Genomic DNA, 20,771 nt, shown 5'->3' on the forward strand with positions numbered 1-20,771 from the left:
TGATTAGTTAACTATGCAAATTATATCATGTCAAGTGCTGTTTTAAACTTCCAATGCCTTCTCATTTCAAGTTGAAAAAAACTCAAATATTTCACATGAGCTACAAGGTCCTACATACCCTGGACCCTGCCTCTCCCTTCTCAGTGCCCCAGATACAAATGAGCTTCCTCTCTATCCACACAATAACACCAAGCTCTGTGTTAGGGCTGTTACACTTGTTGTTTCATCCAAGTGGAAATCAGCTCTGGACCTTCCTTCTTGTCACTTGGGACTCAGAAAGGTCTCCTGCTCTATGAAGTATTCCCTGACCACCGGAACCACACTGCCCATTCTGCACTAGCATCCCATCACCTTTAATCTCTTCACAGAACATAGGCCCACTTGAAATTGTCTTGTTCCTTTATTTGTGGATTGGTTAATTGGGATGTGTCAATGACTTAACGATGTGAAATATACATACAGCATTGAGAAGGCAGTGGAGACTTGGAGAGAAGATTTTTCACATGCTGGCACTTTTTGTCCTATGTTTGCTCATCCCTCCTAGCAACTTGGATCAGCCGAGTGCCAGGTGATTCCCACCAAGTCATCCTTCAGATCGGGCTGCAAACCAAATCCCCCAACCCAGCCAGCCAGCTGGAACCCAACAATCAACCCCAAACTCACTCACCAACATCACACAAGGCAACCAGCTCATAAAAATAAGTTTTGCTTGAAATGTTTTGATATAATTATTAAGAAAAGTGCAGAATAAACGACCACCTCTCAGTTGACTGACTGAACAACACAAAAAATAAAGTCAGATTTTAACATTCTGGTTATCTTTAATATATTTAATAAAGTCAGATTTTAACATTCTAGTTACCATACTGGCAGAGTACACATTATCAGTACATCAAAGACTCAGAAAGTTTATCAGTTATTATCTGAGTCTCTACTGACCTAATTAGTCAAAAGGGCCTAGTTTGGCAAGAAAAGCGGGAAGGGAAGGGGGAAGAGGAAAAGGAGAGAGACTGGAGAGTAATAAAAGCCCAGGGTTCTTTAGAAGTTCAGCAGCATCCAGAGCTGGCCCACAGGATGGGAGTGTGAGGTAGATTGGGCTCTGGCGACCTCAGCAGGATCTAGTTCCCAGAGCCACTAGAGTGTCCAGTGCATGAAACCTCAGTTTGTGACACAGGAGTTAGCAGTGTCCAAAGATTCCAGGGTCTGGAAGGAAGAACAAACTTTGGAGAATTTGGTAAACACCACGGACCCAGCACGTCCAGCGGCAGCACAGGAGGCACTCTCATGCAAGACTAGTGACCTGCAAATACCCAAAGCTCTGAAATGTAAATATGACCAGTCTCAAAGGATCCCCACGCAAGAGCAGTGGGGTAGAAAGGCATCCCCTGGGCTTAGGGGACAGGGCCACAACCACAGCCAGAAGCCGTGGCGGGATGCTGGAGCCCAGGGCTGAGCGGGGCGGCGCTGTCCGGCGAGGGTGCATCCACAGGCAGGGGCTGAGCCTCTGGGTCCAGAGCTGTGTGTAACGAAAGCCTCCTCTTAGCCCTGGGGGGAGCAGCTGGCTCCTGAGTGCCCTGTTCCCAAGGACGACGACGAGGGCCACATCTTCCAGCTGGGTGGCGATCCGGGGCGGATGGACCTGGGGTCGGCGGCTGGGTCGGGCCGGGCTCCCCGGAGGTGCTGGTGGCCGCATCCCTGAACTGGGCGGCAGAGCAAGAACCCCGGGCCGGCGAGGGGCGCCGGCACACAGCACGCACAGGGACTCGGTGGCTGGTCCCACCGCCCGCGGCTACAGCCCTACGGGGGCGCAGAGCGCGGCGGGGCAGGTGGTGCCTCTGGCCGAGAGCGGCTCCCAGGGACGCGCGGACCTCCCTCCAGGCGTTCAGGACCTGGCTGTCCGGCGCCGTGGGCTGCGTGTGGTCCACCACGGTCCGGTCCTGCCCGCGTTTCCACAGCTCGTAGCGCTCCGGTTGCAGGATGCGCACGAAGGCGTCCATGGAGAAGGCGACCCGGGCCTCCCCGCAGCTGCACTGCGAGGCCACTTTGCCATAATCTATCCAGCGAGGGGAGGCGAAATTGATGGCTTCCGCGCAGTTGAAGCCATGGTTGAAGCCAGAGTGGTAGCCATAGGGAAAGGTCACGATGAACTCTCCAGCCTCCTGAGTGACCCGATCGAAGGGGATGCCGTTGTCCTTGAGGACCGTGGGCGAGATGAGAGCCACCTTGTGCCGCAGGAAGGCCTCACAGCCCCGCGCGCTGCCCGGGAAAAGCTCCCTGGCCAGGCGTTCCAGGCGCCGTCCGTGCTCCGGGGGCACCGCGTACCAAGTCTTGGGCTCCCCGAAGTGCAGGTAGTTGATGCTGTAAAGGTCCATGTCCTCCGTGTGCCAGGCGAAGGCGGTCTTCCACATGCCGAAGTACAGGTAGGGGGTGTTGACGCCTTCGATGACCACTCCGCACTCCTGCTCCAGCAGGTCCTGAATGGTTCCCAGGTGTCCAAGGTTCCACTGCTCCGTGTTTTGATCGAATAAGGAGCCACTGACGTCCGCACCATATACTGGTGAATCATAGAGGCGTGTTTTCCAATATTTTCGCTCCAGGTCGTTAAAATCATAGTGTGGTGGAGTCCGGTATTTTTCAGTATTTGCTAAGTGGTGGTATTCACCCACGGTCATGGCTTTCTTCTTTTTGTGGTATTGAGTAAACACACCTGCCTGCCCAGAAGTCACCTGCTGGAGGGGAGCAGCTATTAAGATGTCACTGATATCATCATAGGTCTGTCTGGCTTTCCAGTCCTTGGGTGGAATGATCTTGGCCACGCCTGCTCGGTGTGCACCTTGGGATTCCATATAAGCAATGTATTTATCGAAATCATTAAACTCTTCTTTGGTTGGATGAAATACCATTATTCTACAACTTGGGTTCTGGGCCCAGTTGGACCTAGACTTCATAGCTTTCATTAATAAGCAAGAAACTCCCAAGTTTTGATTTATGTTCTGGATAGGGGAGGATGCTGGAAAACACTACTTTTTCAAAAATGGGTTGGACTATATCAGCAGGAACCCGCAGTAGACTTTAATGCAATGAGTTGATAATATTTCTTAGGCTTGCTGATTCTCCAGGGGACTCCACGCTGGGCAGAAGCCTTGCTCAGGACTGATGCTGGCTGAGCCTGCAAGTCTCTGATGTCCTTGGTTGACACTTGGCTCTGTCCTCTTGAGGTCTAGTGAATCACCCAGCCCTGGCTGGGTATCCCAAATGTAGTGTCTTCAGGGCAGTATTGGAAACTAAACCTAAAAAGAAAAAGAATAGAGAAAGGTTGAAAACTAATGTTTGGAAATAGTTACTAGGGAACTACAAACAAGACACCACCATGGACTTTAATTGCATATTCAAATAAAGGCTAAAATTTCATAAGATTGACAATACAAGAAATGGTGTTGTTGTGAACAATGGAAATTCTTGTACTCTAGTAAGGAGAATGGAAATCATTACATTCACTTTGAAAACCTATTTGGACAGTATCCAGTAAAATTGAACTTACACATGTTCTATGATTCATGCCTAGGATATGTGTATGTCTGTGCAGTGAAAGTCAATTCCAAGAATGTTCAGAAAAACATGATTTCAGTAGCCAAACACTGGAAACAACTCAAATGCCAGTCAACATTAGAATGGATAAGTACATTGTAGTATATTCACACAATGGAATACAATACAGCAATGAAGATAAACAAGAACTACATGAAAATATAAGAATAATTCTATAAACATAATACTAAGCAAAATTATCCAGACTCAAAAGAATACCTATTCTCTGCTTCTATTTATATAAAGATAAAAAGGAGGCAACGTAATCTATGTTAGAAGTCAGAGTAGTGGTTACCTTTGTGAAAGAGAGAGGTTGTGAGTGGAGGTGTGAGGAAGTCTCTAGAATGATGTGAATATTCTGTTCTGAACCCAGCTGCTGGTTACACAGCCATCAGAATGGCTCCTTGTCATAATTCATCAAGTTATGATGATTTTCACAAATTTCTGTGAAATAAATTTGTTTAAATGTATTTAAATTATTTAGATAAATTTTAAAATATAGTTTAGGGTGAAAAGCATTAAAGGAGACAGATCTCTTTCATCGTACCAAAAGGAAAAGGAAGGGTGATTGAAAATATATGAACTAAACATTCAATTGAAAAGGCAACAAAATAGAAGAAGAGAAAGAAAGGGTATGAGTAAAAAAATAACAAAGAATAAAGACAAAAGTAATGAAAGAAAACACATACAAGACAGAACACTGATGACCAAAAATATTCTTGGAAGAAATTAATAATAGCAATAAACCATGGGCATAACTGAGCATAAGAAAGTAGGGGAAAATAAACCACTAGGAATGAAATAGTGTACAAAAGAATGTTTAAAATCTCAAAAGAGAATCTTAGGAGAAACTTGACAGCAAAATTTTCAAAAGATAAGAGAAAAGAATAAATGTCTGGAGAGGAAACATATCCAAAATGGATGCAAGAAACACCAGAAAGCTTGAATAATACTCCAGTATAAGAAGTTGGTTCAAAGTATGACCCCTGAAAGTCCAGGAAACACATCATTTTACATGTGAATCTAGAAAAGTTTCAAGAAACAGTTAACTCTTATTGTGCAAATTGTTTCAGAGTATAGAAAAAGTTGGAAAGCTACTCAGATGAGGCTATTCTGATCTCTGATAGCAAAACGAAAAAAGGACAATAAAAAATAAAGCTACAGGCCATCTTTGTTTATAAGCATAGAGGAAAGCATAAAATGGAATGTTATCCAACGAAATACAGCAATATAATAAAAGAATAATACATCATGACCAAATAGAATGCAAGGATGACTCAACATTGGAAAATTTAATGATATAATTCAGAATATTAACAAAGTAAATGAAAAATATCATCATCTTATAGGTACCACAAAACCATTTGATGAAATGCAAAATCCATTCATGATTTTAAAATTCTTACTTGCAAAGCATCAAGAGAAACTTGTTTGGTAAGATGAAGAATTTCAAGGTACAAACTAGCAAGGATCAGTCTTAACAGTGAAACAAAAGTAACATGCTCATTAAAGTTAGGAAAAAGAGATGCATCAACATGAAAAGTTACTCAACATCACTAATTATTAGAGAAATGCAAATCAAAACTACAATGAGGTATCACCTCACACCAGTTAGAATGGACATCATGAGAAAATCTATAAACAACAAATGCTGGAGAGGGTGTGGAGAAAAGGGAACCCTCTTGCACTGTTGGTGGGAATGTAAATAGATAGAGCCACTATGGAGAAGAGTATAGAGGTTCCTTAAGAAGCTAAAAACAGAATTACCATATGATCCAGCAATCCCACTTCTGGGCATATACCCAGAGAAAACCATAATTCAAAAAGGCACATGCACCCCAATGTTCATTGCAGCACTATTTACAATAGCCAGGTCACGGAAGCAACCTCAATGCCCATCGACAGACGAATGGATAAAGAAGTGGTGGTACATATATACAATGGAATATTACTCAGCCATAAAAAGGAACGAAATTGAGTCATTTGTTGAGACCTGGATGGATCTAGAGACTGTCATACAGAGTGAAGTAAGTCAGAAAGAGAAAAACAAATATAGTATATTAACGCATGTATGTGGAATCTAGAGAAATGGTACAGATGAACCGGTTTGCAGGGCAGAAGTTGAGACAGAGATGTAGAGAACAAGCGTATGGACACCAAGGGGGGAAAACTGCGGTGGGGTGTGGGTGGTGGTGTGCTGAATTGGGCGATTGGGATTGACATGTATGCACTGATGTGTATAAAATTGATGACTAATAAGAACCTGCAGTATAAAAAAACAAACAAACAAACAAAAAACAACTAATACTAAACTTTCTTTGGGTTATTTGTATGGAAATATGTTAATATAAAGGTTTCAGACATTACATGAAATTTCCAGAAATCTTATATCTTCTGGTCTAATGTTATAAGTCATAATTCTAGTTATTACTTTAAAATGTATATCTCAGAAATAACAAAATTTCCTTGTCAATTGCATTATTATGAACTTTCATCCAATCTTTAACCGTGGTCATTTTCAAGTCTTCTGTCATTTACAGACAGTTCTGGGTGTACTCTGATGCTTTTGCAAAAATGTTCCTATAAAAGGGTTTCATCTTCAAGAAATTCATGGAGAAGACTCTGACAAGTACAGGTTTCTGGTAACTGACTATACTGCTGAACTGAATGAATAAGCATGTTCAGAACACTAATGGAAAACTGATGAATTCATAAAAGTGCTAACAAAAGATCAAGATGAAAGAACAATTAATTAGGTGGGACTGAGTCAACTTATGAGGATGATTTAATTTTTGTGACTTTCTGTTTGAATTAAAAAAAAAAGAAATCCCACAAGGACTCAGAGGCAAAAAATATACAAATCAATTTCCACTGCAAAGTAAAGGAGTTGTTACAGTGGAGGATTACTGGACTGAATGTCAATATTATGACATAGTATGAGTGAGTTTCGTGTTGGGTAATTGCAATCGTTGCTTTTGTTGTGGTCATCCATTTACAATGCTTGGTGTCAGTTTATTTATCCCTTATAAAAATAAAATACAGTGTGTGTGTGTGAAAAGAAAAAAACATATTGAAAACAATGTGAAAAATAAATCTCACCATGTACACTCCACTTTCAACTTGAACTTTGTAGAGCAAATGTAATAGTTATGATTTAGGACAGAAAATATATGTGTACAAATAAGAAAACAAAAAAATAACCAAAGCAAACTATCTCATTAACCCAATTTCACGTGCTCCCTTATTACTGTTTCCTAATCCTCTTAAGCTCCCCTAATTTCCACCATTCAAATATTCTCTCTCACTTTCCCCTGTCCTCAAACTTCAGGCGCACCTATTCCACCCCACTTAGAATCCTCCGAATGTCCAAAAAGTCCCTAAGTGATCTGGCCCACCATCACCTCTTGACCTCACCCCTTTCTACCCTGCTCCTTGCTCTCTCATTCCAAACACATTCCTGGCTGTGTCTCAAAAAAGGCCGGTATACTCTTGCCTGATGGTCTTTGCACCCAGGCAACTCTCAAGCCTCAGCCCAAACATCACCTTTTCAGGGAAGTCTCCTCTGATTGTCTTGCTTTGGGTAAAAGTAGAGACGATTTTCCTTCCAGGAAAACAGGTACTCTCTCAACAAAACATTTCCAAATGAAACTTGAACTGATGGTCACTACCCATGTATCTCTTCCAGATATACTCACATCAGCGCCATGGTAACTCCAACATTCCTGATTGCATCACAATGGAATCCAACTGGCTCTTCCAACTGTCTACTAAAAGGCCTCCTTTTTAAAGTTATCAGCCCACAAAACACAGGTATTTTACCTGAAATTTTTCCTTTAAGATTTCTTACAAGAAAATAAATGAGATCTAAATATTATACAAATTTAAGGGTCCTTTTAGGTCCAGAGGGATTTCCCTGGGAAAGCTGCCAGAATGGGAAGAGCTAGCACAGTTGTCAGGGCATTAAACACCACTAGTATTGGGTCAGCACAAGAACCAGGGAGAGGAGAAGAAAACCATGCTAAAGAAATCGGTGAGGAAGAGCTCAAATGCCTTTAGAGAACAAAGGCATTTCATCTTCCTCACCCTGTAGTCTCCCCAATAAGACTTCGAAAGATCAGCTTGCCTGCCATTGTTCCAAGTAATAGAAACTCCCCACATTTCCTATGGTCTGCAAGAGGTGCCAGAGGTCCCTATATCTTATCTGGGGTCCATTCAAGACAAGAGGAAGCTGGGGCTGGGGCCCAATCCTCTACCACCCCTCTCCCCAAAGAGGTCAGCACAATTTGGCTTCAACATAAAACATTTCTCCTTTGGATCTGGGATCAGGGACAAAAAAATAGCCAAGGAAGGGCTTGCTCTCTGTGACCCCTGCTGGTAGCTTTTGTAAGAGTGCATCAAAGGAATGTTTGCTGCAGACCTGAATACTGGTGGCAGGGGCCCTTTGAGTGAGCGGTAGTAGCTCTTTGTACCTCTGCCCTGGAGCCTCATGCACCATGGAACATGCAGAAGGTAGGTAATGGAGGATTAAAACACTCTTCTCTTTTTCCAACTTTAATGTCAAAGGATAAAAGAAACAATCTCGAGGTTTCTATAGAATTTGTTGGTAATAAATGGTGGGGTGGGGAAGTGGTTGACAATCTAGTTCATCCTTGAGGGAGTGCGACAAATGCAGTTAACCTAGCCTCTAAAGATTGGGTGGAAGTCAAATAATCTCTCTCTTCCTATTCCAGAAACACCTGATGAGCACTCAAGGGTCTTGGGGATAGATTGTTATGAAGGAGAAGCATTGTTCAAACATGACCCTAGATGTTCATCCTAAGATGCCTGAACAATAGGCTAGCCTAGACTCCTTCCATGACTGGAGGGCTATAGCATCCAAAAGGGCGCAAGTTCCCCAGGTGCCTTCTAACGTACAGGGCTACTGGCTTTCCCGGACAGCTCCTGTAAATGGCTGGCATGATATCTAGGCCGCTTAATTCCCCTAGCAGTCCGAAGCTCCCTTTCCTAATAAGGTTGCTGTCTTCAAAGCCCTATATGAAGGAAGAGCACTGGGGAAGGGACCTCCACTAGAACAAAACCCTCCTCAACATGGGATACCTCTCCATGTAGACGCTGAAGAAATGCAGACCCGATGTGTGCCTTGGTCTTGATGTGTTTCCTGAACTCATATTGTATGAGTCTGTGTAACTGTCCACCATTGAAAAGGGGACCCAAAAGATGGGAAGAAAGCAAATAGTAAGGTTTCATCAGGGTTCGGGTTTTCCAGCCATGTGTATCTCAAGGAGAGAGGAACAAGTGTCTTGATGGATTGGATGGAGGGATAAGAGAGTGATTACAATGATGGACCAGTAAATTTATCCTGGGTAAAAAAGGAAATGAGAACATGAGGGCAATGATGGAGAATGAAACAGTGCTTGATTCATGGGCTGAATGTCTCCATTAGGTGAAATACTTGTATTAGAACCCTAGGAAATGTAAGCTAGCAAGAGAATGGGATGCTTGAAACATAGCTGGTACTCTCAGTATTCCCATTTTATGGAGGAAGAAACTGAGGTGTAGAAAAATTTATATTTAACTTCATAGCTTGTGTTCTCAATCTCTAGAGTTATTTTTGTGCTTGTCTTATCTTCCATATAAAACTGCTTTGAGAGCATTGTCTAGGTCTTGTTCATCATCAAAATTTCCAAGGGATCTTGGTACTCTATATGGTGCACACTCCAAAAATTTTTATTAAAAAATAAGTAAAATCATTTGGTGCACACTGCAGTCTCTCTCCTCTTGGTTACACCCCATCTTTCTCCCTACTCTCCTATCTCAGGGGAAGAGAAGGTACTCCCCCTCTCCAGAGCTAATCTTGCCATTTAAACTCCTTATATTGACACCTCCTATGCATTCCAAAACTACGGTTAATTAAATGATCACTATCACCTCTGTAAAGACTTAAATCATCAGTCATCAGTCTGTTTCCTGATTTAAGCTACATCCTTTCTCTTACCTTCCTTTCAATACCGAACATGCAAAACATAAGCAAAAATAATCTACCTTTACAAAAACATTTCCTCATCTCTCTCGTCTTCTGATTCTGACCCCACTTCTCCACTGAAATTGATCTCTGTCAATCATCACATTGTCTCCCAAGTGCGCCTCCATGGGTTACACTTTCTCTCTCTACATCTTTGATTGATGGAACACCTCCTTCCTCCTCAAATGTCTCTGACCTCTAGGGTACTGATAGTGTTCTCCGGTTCTTTTCTTTCTCCTTGGTTCCACTTCTTTTTCCACTATACAAATGCAGTCTTATTTCAAAGCTCAATTCTCATCTCTCTTTTAACTCTTTTTATTTCTCCCTTTCAATTTCCTTTTTCTGTTCATGGATTTCTTTAGTATCACACTCTCTCTCTTTAAAGATATTATTTATTGCCATAGCTTTCTCTAATAGCACTGACTTTCTCCTGCATTTCTGATTTGCTTTTCCTTCTTGACTGACCACTGAGCCCCTGAAAACCAACTTGTTTAGTACAAATTGATCATCTCTCTCCTGAAATTAACTTCCTCCTTTAGAAATCTTTTTTTCTAAGGATGGGAATACAGTATCCTAGATACCGTTGGCTATTACATCTCCCTCTCCCTAGACCTATAGTCGGTGATGTCAGGGGATCCCACGACAGTCTACTGTGAGGCCCCAGGGACACCTGTATACCCCAGGGAGGCTTCCTGTGCTCTCCTTCCTTATATAAGGACCCAAGAATCCAGCTTGCCTACCTCTCCTCCTTATAGCTGTCACCACTCAAGCTAGACCCTGAGGATCTACAAGTACCCGTCACCTGTATCATGTGATAATCTCCCCATCTCACCGTAATTTTTAATCTTAAAAATTCTTCTATAATGATTTTATTTAAAACTATATAAATATATAATCAAATTTTTCATTCTATATGAAAACTTCCTTAGAGAAATGAAAAGAGAAGAGTGAAACAATTTACAAGGAAAATTAATGTCAAAAATTTAAATACCATGCTGAGGGTCTTTCCCCTAATAAACCCTAAAATGCTGATTATGAATATCACACAGGCCCTCATTTCTTATTAAATTCTTAATAGACAACCAAAACAAGCCTTGAGTTGAGTATTTGCTTTTGTTTTTCTTTTTGTTGGCTTTGCCACGTGCCATGTGGGATCTTCGTTCCCTGACCAGGGATCAAACCCGTCCCCCTGCAGTGGAAGCACAGAGTCCCAACCACTGGACTGCCAGGGATGTCCCCTGTATTTGTTTTATAAACTAAATTATTTCCTTTTTACATTTCTAAGGATTCTAGGACGTATGCGGCCGGGCTACCATCTATATAAAATAAATAATCTAGATACACATTAATCTTCAGATATTGAGCATCCAAAGGAAACACTCTGATTCTGTAAGTGTAACTCTGTGCTCAAATCAAAACGTCTCAGAATTTGCTGGGTACAATTACAGTGATCCTTCAGTGCTCCAGACAAATGTCTTCTCTACGGGTCTCAGATGGTTGCTTTTACTGTGAAACCGCCTCCATGTTTCTTTCAGTTGGAGCCACAGGTACTAGTTGAGAATAAGTACCCTTACATTTCAGTTACTCTTCCATTTTACCCTTATTCTTGGTATCCCCAGTAACACAGAAATTCTTCCTCTAAGGAAACTTGACAATTCTGACAATTGAAGAAAAGAATTTTTATCAGAATGATTAGACTTGATGGATTTCTGGATATTAGGAGTCTTTCAAAAACAATTCCACTAAGCTTTCCTGGGGTGTGTGTGTGTGTGTGTGTGTGTGTGTGTATGAGTGTGTTTTAAACTGGGGAAGGTAAGAAGTGAAGTAAGTTTAATAAGTCCTCTCACTGTGGCCATTGTCCAGATTGCTTATTGTACAGATTGCTCAACAATTTCAGGACAGCAGGAAAGCCTTCTTGTATTTCATGTTCCGTGCATATTTCAAAGCTATTCTTTCAAATGAGGATTGTTGACAGAATGCCTCAGACGTTAGCCATTGTTTCCGCTGACAGCCAATATCTAAATGCTGTGTTTAATAAATTTCTTCTCACATTAGAAAGTCTACCTACCGTTTATTGAAAATAATTATAACCATCATATTTGATGGCTAAATAAATTCTATTGGATGGAGATATGTGACTCAACTTTCCCCCTATTATTGGACAGTTATTTTGTTTTCTACTTTTCCACAAGTTTTACTAATCCCTTATAAATATCCTATATTTCAGTACCTAGATCAGTATATTTGGTAAAATATTAGTTAAATAATGAAATTCCTTGGATTAGATAACTAGAAATGGAATTACTGCATTGCAAGAGTTAAACATTTAAAATCCTTAACATGTATTGCCAAAACTTTCCAGAAACATATCACTTTACATCCTCACCATTAACTTTACAATGAAAAGAAATCTCTAATAATTTGGTAAGAAAATTATTGTGAAAAATTTTGGTGAAAAAGTGTAGCTCAAGTTTTAATTTATACTTCTTAGATTACAACTAAGATTGACTTTTTTTTCTTCAATGAATGGTAGCCATTTGTATTGCTTCATATCCTTTGCCCATTTTTCCCCAATATGGTTCTAGTGTTTTTTCTCATCTACTTACATGAACATTTTATATATTATGTGACTATTCTGCATATTTTACACAGTATATGAACATTTTACTTGTCATGTGAATATTTTCCATATTAAACCCTTTGTTTAATCTGTTCATAGATTTTTCCCAGTTTGCCATTTCTTTAATTTATATTTAATTTTAATTTTAAATGGTTTTCACATATATTTCAGTTTAATATATTAAAATGTTGAGTCGGCCTTTTCCTTTGTAATGCCTTTCATGTCCTTTATGTTTAGAAAGTTAGAAAGTTATTTGCCCATCCAGGGACAGATAAATATTCTCTTATGGGGTTTTTCCTTTTTATATGATAATTGTACTTTTAATTTTGATGTTAATTATACCTTTAATTCTAACTGGGGTTTTGGGTTTGTTTTATTAACTTGTTTTATTGTTTTGTGAGTGTGGTACGAGGAATAAGGGAGATGTAAGTATGATTCCTAGGCCTAGTGTGCTGTGTTCCTCTCTATTAGTTTATAAGAGCTTTTCTTTGTCCCAGTGCTCTTAAATGTTTTCCGTCTCAAAATTCTGGTTCTTTAGTTTTATGAAAGCTTTTTAGTTTCTTCTTTGACAACTTCCTCTAGTTTCTCCCTCTGTACATTAACTCCTGTATTTGGATATCAGACCTCATGGGCCGTACCTCCAATTTTTGTGTCTTTTCTTCCTCCAATTTTCTATCCCTTTATGACTATGCTTTACCTTCTGAAATTTTTTCTCATCTTTATCTTGTAAACCTACTTCTATTGTCTTTTTCATTTCTCCTATCAAACTTCTAATTTTTAACAGCTCATTTCTGTCCCCTTAGCTTTTTCAAGTGTACATAGCTTCCTTCCCTGTCCCCCACCATTGTCCTCTTTTTGTTTCACAGGTGCACTTATTTCATCTCTCAGAAAATACTAAAACCAGACACATATTGAGAAAGCAAGCTTCATGTAATAATCCTTATGCTTAAAATTGACATTGCAATCTAGTATTTCTGTTGTGTTCTATTTTGTTCCCTTTTAAAAAATATGCTGCTGGTAACCCACAAAGTTGTTTCTATGACCCACTAATGGCTCATGTCCTGCAGTTTGGAAAGAAATATTCTATAAATCATGTTGAGGCTTTTGATCTTTCAATGGCCGAGACACAATCACATTTGCTTTCTGGGCAGAAATGGGTAGACTGGAGTGGCCTAGAATGAATGAAGGAAAACATTTATAAAGATCCAGATGAGAGATGGTAGCTTGGGCTGGGGTGGTGGTTGAGACAGAAGCAGAGTGCCTACTAGGGTGCCTTCACTCACATCTTATTATTTAATCTTATTTCCTCAGTGTGCCACATGGGGAACTGGACCAGAGCGTTCAGATGCTTGTCCAAGATGGCATAATCAGTGAGTCCTGAGCCAGATTTGAGCCAGGCCCGTCTGCTTCCTAAGCCTGGCCTTTCCTCTAAGTCACAGCAAATCCATGAGGTGAGCCTATATAATAGGAGAGAAATTGTCAGAAGAGCACATTTTAGAGCTTAAGAACGAATTCCTTGGAGGCTTCAATACCTGAAAAGGTTGACTATGTTTGGGCCCTGAAAGGAAACCTAAATTTATTTGTTAAATAAAAAAAAAAAAAAGACACATACAGTGTGATGTCACAGTAACAACTAGACTTGGAGTCCCCTTTGATCTGGAGTTGATGACCCTGGTCACGAGGTACTTGTCCCTCAGCCAGGTCATCCTTACCCTTGTACACCTCTGCCAGGTCCTCCATGGGAGGCTGTGAGGATTATGGTTTTCATGGGATTTCTTAATATTTATCTTACTATCTAGGATTATACATGTTCCCCAATGTCGATTCATGTTGTCAACTCTAAACACAATTAAACAACTGGAAATCAATCCCTCTCTTTCTCATGTTCTTTATACATGCTCTATTATGCTGCTTGTCATGTAAGGGTATTAATCATTCCTCTGTCTGTCTTCTCTACTAGATCGTGTACTTCGTGGGACAGGGTGGTCCCTTCTTAGTCTCTGGGTCCCATTGGCCACCACAGAGTCTGGAGTAATAGATGTCAAATTTGATAATTATGTTGTGTTTGAGAATATGCAGAATATAAAATTAAATTCTCAGTTTTTATGACTAAAGCATTTATATGATTTTAATTCACTGTTTTTCAAACTTTCTTGATCCCTGCACCCTCCTTTGATAAGCATAACTATCTCTGCCACTACTCCCCCACCCCCTTCGGCAAATTCTAGTTTTTCCCCAGACCCCTGTCAGTGACCAACACGCACATAACACAGAACATTTGCACATCCCACAGCCAGGGCGATTTTGTCTACTTTAGTTCCTTTTAGTCTATAGTACAAACAAGAGAGCTTCTTTTTGTTTGCCTGCTTTCCAAAGATAAGTTATGTGATGATATTGAGTTTACTTTTGCAAATTACAAACGTCCTCACCCCAAGACTCTAGAACACAGTATCTCATGGGAGTACCTTGATCTAATTAAAGTTTTTGCTGACAGCTCATTCTAGGGGAAGCCTGTCTTTCACAGCATCTTTATGAGCGATCATTCACTGTCTCCATTTGATCACCTCTGGTCCCTTTTCTTTGCCACTGATGCTCTTCTCCTGGGGATGAGGTTTCAAACCAGATCCTCTTAGGCCTCTGCACTCACACCCATGCCAATCCAACATCTGTCGGTAGCTGTCAGCAAAGACCTGAAGGGGAAGAATAATGGCTGATGTGGAATAAAATGACACTCTACTTGGATTTCAGTGGTTTGGTTGATTCTGTTCCAAGCTGTTTGAAGACATGAGTCAAAATCGACCCTTCTCCAGCCCTGCAGTTCTCACCACCTCATCTCTCATACCCAGTTTTTCATCCCTTCATCCCTGCCAATCCATTCTGCAGCTGGAGTGACTTCCTAACATAAATCTAATGACATCATCCTACTCTTACAGCCCATCAATCGCTCCCCATTTGCCTTAGGATGAAACCTTGCTCCCTACCTGACCCCCAAAACCACTGAGATCTGATCCCTCCCTCTTGGGCCTCACCTGGGCCTGTGCCACCTGGCCGTCTATGCTCTGAGCAGTGCTATTCAACTTCTTGCAGTTTCTACCACAGACAGTGCTCTCTCTTGTCCCTGAGACTTTGCATCATAAAATACTTCCCTTGGCCTGGAATTCTCACCTTGTAATCCCATCCCTTCATCTCTTTCATTTAGCTTTTTTTTTTCTCTTAAACACAATCCAGCTAAACATTAGTTCCTCAAGTCATCCATCTTCCTAACGAGCATGTCCTCACTCACCCCTTGCCCTCCTCCTGCCTTACGTGATGTTAAGGGCCCTTTCTGATTGTGCCTTTTGTTTTTGCAGCTTGTGGCATCTTAGTTCCCTGACCAGGGATCGAACCCAGTCCCCCTACAGTGGAAGCATGGAGTCCTAATCACTGGACCACCAGGGAATTCCCTGACTGTGCCTATTAATCCCAGTATTTCCCCTGTATCTAACTGCTACCTTCCCCCTCAGACATAAACATCGTGCCTGCTATACAGTAAGTATTCAATACAGTGAGTAAATAAATGAATAAAAGAAAGGGAAAAATACCCTTCCATGAAATTTCATTTGGAGTCTCATGGCTCTAGTTCATTCATTCATTTTCAAAATGTTTTAAAAACGTCTACCATGAGCACTGGCTAGATGCCGAGTGTTCAGGGAGGAACGAGGTTAGACTTGGTCCCTGCTCTCATGCCAGCACCTCGCAGGGCTCCATGGGTAACCAGAAAAGAAAGCAGAAGTCACCTGATGCTCTGCCTTAGACAGGGGAGGGCAACGCTGGGGAACTTTCACGCCACGAGTGAGTTCTGTAACGTAGACTTCATGCTGTGTCACCTCTAGCCCAGGGAAAGACAGATACAGAACTTTGTACCACAGAACTTGAAGTAGGTAGGGAAGACAAACAGACAGACAGACAAGGAGTTCCGATACAGTGTGAGAAGTGCTCTTTAAGAGAGCTATGTGCTATGAGGGCAGAGAAGGGTCGCTGAAGCTACTCTGGGGAGAAGTAACTCTGGAAAGACAGTAGCAATGGGGTAAAATCATACTTAATCATGAGATATGGTGAAACTGTGGCTTGTATACTGGAATAATGATTAAATTTCTAGGTCCCTGAAGCTACTTCTTTGTCACTCCTCTCTGTTGATTGTCAAACACTTGTATGAAATTGACAGGTAAGGAGGAAATTAACCCCATTTGGATTATGAGGAGAGGCAAGGAGGCTGAGGAGTAGCTCCTATTTGGGTGAGGATGTCTGATTTATTTTCCTAATCATGACTAAACCTAAGAAAGCATACCAGGCTCAATCCTCAAGTGAGAAGCAGAAGACCTCAGAGTCCAAAGTGGTGGTTGACACCCAAGCCAACAGGAGGCTGAATCACGCTGTCCTGAAACTGTGGACAGAACTGTCTTCTTTCTATCAAAGCTACACCCTGGATGGTGTCTAGAAGTAACGCTAGACAACTGCAGTCCTCATAGAAGGAGCCATGTGTCCACAGACGCGCCCTCACCCCATGAGCTTGCACTAAAACAGACACATGCTCCATAGAACTCCTGAGCACTTCCGGATTGCTCAGCTTTGGGATATTGGTCCAGATGTTAGGGGACAACTGCAGACAGGAATAACTTTGAGTCTCCTCATGCAGAGAAACATTTAAAATAACTTTTCTGAAACTTTTTTTTTCCGGCTTTCCTTATCTGCAGGGAGAAGAGTGTAGTGGTTATGAGCTGGGCCCTGGAGTTCGACTGTCTGGGTGCAAATGCAGTGTGATCCTGGGCACATTGTGGACCCTCCCTATGCCTCAGTTTTCTCATCTACAAAATGAGGATAAGGATAGAACCTACCTCCTAGAGTTGTTTTAATTATGACAACATGCATTAATATATTAATATCAATATTTCATTGATTCTAAGACATGCATTTTTCACATTTTAACATGTCTGAAATTGAGGTGCAACTTACAGTCAATAGCATACCATAGTTTAGTTGCCTCAGTGGTATGAAAAATCATGGTGTAGCTTATAATCAGTGGCATCTTAGATGTGATGAAATTCAGGATACAAAGAGCTTAGAACAATACATAGCACATAAACTGTACTAAATGAATAGTTAATAGATGATATAGATATAAAATGTATATAGCTCTTCTAACTTCACCAGAGCCAACCTATATATCTCATTTTTAAACGAATATCCAAGATAGCAATGGCAAATGATAACATGACTGACCCATTTCCCAGGAAAGAGAGAAGCTGCTCTTCATACTTGGCCTGGAGTTGGTGGAAGCATCTGGTACCCATTCCTTTATCTTAGCCAAGATCTCAGAAAGGTGATATAACTGAGACCCACTGAGATGTGGATACCTTGGACAAGTAAAAATTTGATGCCTCTTTAGATCAACATTCTTTTCCTAATCATTTATTAGAGCGACTGGTACTCTGAGACACAGCAGAGAAGTAGGATCTTAAAGTCACTGAGTATTTGAGGCCTTTGTCTTTGCTTTATTAATCTGCTCCACATGGACCCAGGGCCCAACAATGAGGGCATCTGTTACAGATCTAATATTAGCAACAAACACAAGTCACGTCATCTTGCATAAAGAAAATAATGAGGGAGAAACATTCGGTCACTAGCAGAGACGTGGCACCCTTAAACAAGGGGCTGTGTCTAACGCTGGGGCTATCTGTCATTCAGGGAGGGCACAAAAGAGGGGAGGGAGAAGATTGGAGAGTGTAAACCGTCCTTTCTTTCCTTCCGTTCTGCTGTCCTAGGGAAATACGACTGCCCTGCACAAGTCCTACCATATCTGGGCCCAGGTCAGGCAGAGAGGTCCCCTGTCCCCCTAGGAGGACATCCAGAGGTCTTAGGTGGTGAGTGTCAGAAACAGCCATGCTTAGGCCTCTGGAAGGTGTGCCTTCAGCAGAGGGGCTACCAAACTAACAAGTCATTGGATTAAAATCCCTTGGCCACGTGGCTTAGGGGACACCGGGTGTCTCCCCTTTTCTAGCAGCTCCAAAGGTCCAGCGAGATCATTTGGATTAGGCTCCATGGCTTGTGGAATCTCTGCAATCCCAATGGGCTGTTTAGAGCAGGGGACAAGTCTGTGCTGAGGAAATGTTTTATTTGCCTATCAGAACTTGGAAGTTTTTTGTTAACTAGCTGTCACCATTTACATTTTTTTTCCATAAAACCCCAAGTTGTTAGCTTCTCTGGAAAATTCAGAAAATGACAACCCCATGACGCTCATTCCCACAAAACAATAGTAGCCTGGCCCCCAGGAGAGTCCTTGGCCTTACGATGGGGCATGAGCCGTCCTCCTCACAGCAACAGTCACTTAGATAACCAGCCTGAGCCGGGTGGGAAAGGGAATTTTCTACCAGGAGTCAAGGGTCTCGCAGGAAAGGTCAGCAGGCTCTGGGTGCTGTGAGCAGTGGGCAGGAGTGGATGAAGGAAGGAGATAAACCCCATTTCAAGGAAATACAAACTCCCACCGCCCAAAAGCCAAGCCCCAGGTACACGGGCCTGACAGAGAGACTGCCAGCCAGCCCAGCCTGGACACTGTGACCCACAACCAGAGAAACACACATTGGCCAAGAAGCCTGCACAGAGCCTTGTCACGTGTCCTTAGTTGGAATGAAGACGGGGAATGGCGGGGGTGGGAGAGAAGAATGTGTTCTCTCCGTGTCCCTCCATCCTTCCACTGGGCCTGACGAGAAAAAAAAACAAACCCTCTCACTGGCACTTGCTGAAGAAACTAAACTCCCATCCACCCCTGCAGCCTGACTCCCCATAGACCAAAAGTTAGATGGGTGGGTGTCAACCATGACTGCACAGCAGTTGTAACATTTTTACTGCAGCCAATGCAGCCGAAATTTTGGGGTGGTGAGGGGATGGGGGGAGGGTCTAGACATCAGTGTGTTTCAAATGTGATTCCAGTGGGTTGAGGACCAGCGCACTGCAGCGGTGCCTCTCCACCTTGAACATGCCCCTGACTCACCTGGGATCTAGTTTCAAATGCAGATTCTGTGTCGTAGGTCTGCGGCCAAAGTCTGAGCTCCTGAACTTCACCAAAGTCAAAGGCGATGTCCGTGCTGTGGATCCTGGCCACTCTTTGAGTGATAAGAAGCTATAGCCTTTTCCAAGAGGCACAGGAAAAGACGTTCAACATCGCTAATTATTAGAGAAATGCAAATCAAAACTGCAGTGAGATATGACATCACACCAGTCAGAAAGGCTATCATCACAAAATCCACAATTAATAAATGCTGGAGAGGGTGTGGAGAAAAGGGAATTCTCTTACACTGTTGGTGGGAAAGTAAATTGGTATAGCCACTGTGGAGAACAGTATGGAGGCTCCTTAAAAAACTAAAATAGTGTTACCATATGATCCCACAATCACAGTACTGGGCATATATCCGGAGAAAAACATGGTCTGAAAGGATACATGCACCCCAATGTTCATTGCAACACTGTTTACAATAGCCAAGACATGGAAGCAACGTAAATGTCCATCCACAGGGGAATTGCTAAAGAAGGTGTGGTACATATATACAATGGAATATTACTCAGCCATTAAAAAGAATGAAATAACGCCATTTGCAGCAACATGGATGGACCTAGAGATTGTCATACTGAGGGAAGTAAGTCAGACAAAGACAAGTATTGTGTGATATCGCTTATATGTGGAATCTAAAAAAAAATGATACATATGAACATATTTACAAAACAGAAACAGACTCACAGACTTAGAGAACAAACTTACGGTTACCGGCAGGAAGGTGGGAAGGGATAGTTAGGGAGTTTGGGATTAACATGTACACACTGCTATGTTTAAAATGGATAACCAACAAGGACCTACTGCATAGCACAGGGAACTCTGCTCAATATTACCTAACAACCTAAATGGGAAAAGAATTTGAAAAAGAATAGATACAGGTATATGTATAACTGAATCACTTTGCTGTGCACCTGAAACTAACACAACATTGTTAATCACTTATACTCCAATATAAAATAAAAAGTTAAAAACAAAGAAGAAGAAGAAGCTATAGCTTTTTCCTTTGTCATTCTCCTTTCAACTACTTTAGCAGGGACAACCCCAAGTCTGTCACCTCTAAGTTTGAAAGTGATAATAGTAATGAATAATATTATTAAAGTAATATAAAATAAGTAATAATAATAACTTCAATAATAGCTAGACTTTGTTGTGTGCTTCTCGTCGAACACTGTGCTGAAATCACAGTTTTTAAGAAAAAATCTTCAACTAGATGTGAAATAATAGCTTGTTTTTGCCTCAAGCTGGTTACTACTCTAAGTCTCTTACTTATATTAAGTCAGTTGAGCTTCACAACCATCCTATTGCTGTGAGTACTGTTATTATGATGTCCAGAAGCAGCCCGCCGAGGTCACACGGTTTTATGAGCGCAGCCCTGGTGTTTGGGCACAGGGTGTGTGCTGGGCCCCGCTGGCTCTCCCAGGAGCAGGGGCCTAGGAGTGCCGAGTCACTTGCCC

At 41.8% G+C, this 20,771-nt stretch overlaps 1 protein-coding gene across 1 annotated transcript; it reads right to left on the reverse strand.

The window, feature by feature from the left end:
• Nucleotides 1–1,391: 1,391 nt before the first annotated feature.
• On the reverse strand, nt 1,392–2,957 carry LOC137771811 (lysine-specific demethylase 4D-like). Its single transcript, XM_068555486.1, has one exon. It carries the CDS (start codon nt 2,955–2,957, stop codon nt 1,392–1,394), a length of 1,566 nt encoding a protein of 521 aa, XP_068411587.1.
• Nucleotides 2,958–20,771: the final 17,814 nt, after the last annotated feature.

This window comes from Eschrichtius robustus, chromosome 11, assembly GCF_028021215.1.
Source record: "Eschrichtius robustus isolate mEscRob2 chromosome 11, mEscRob2.pri, whole genome shotgun sequence".
NCBI lineage: Eukaryota > Metazoa > Chordata > Mammalia > Artiodactyla > Eschrichtiidae > Eschrichtius > Eschrichtius robustus.

What these genes read in the sequence shown, in the direction of transcription:
- LOC137771811 (XM_068555486.1), bottom strand. Translation starts at nt 2,957, where the DNA reads ATGAAAGCTATGAAGTCTAGGTCCAACTGGGCCCAGAACCCAAGTTGT.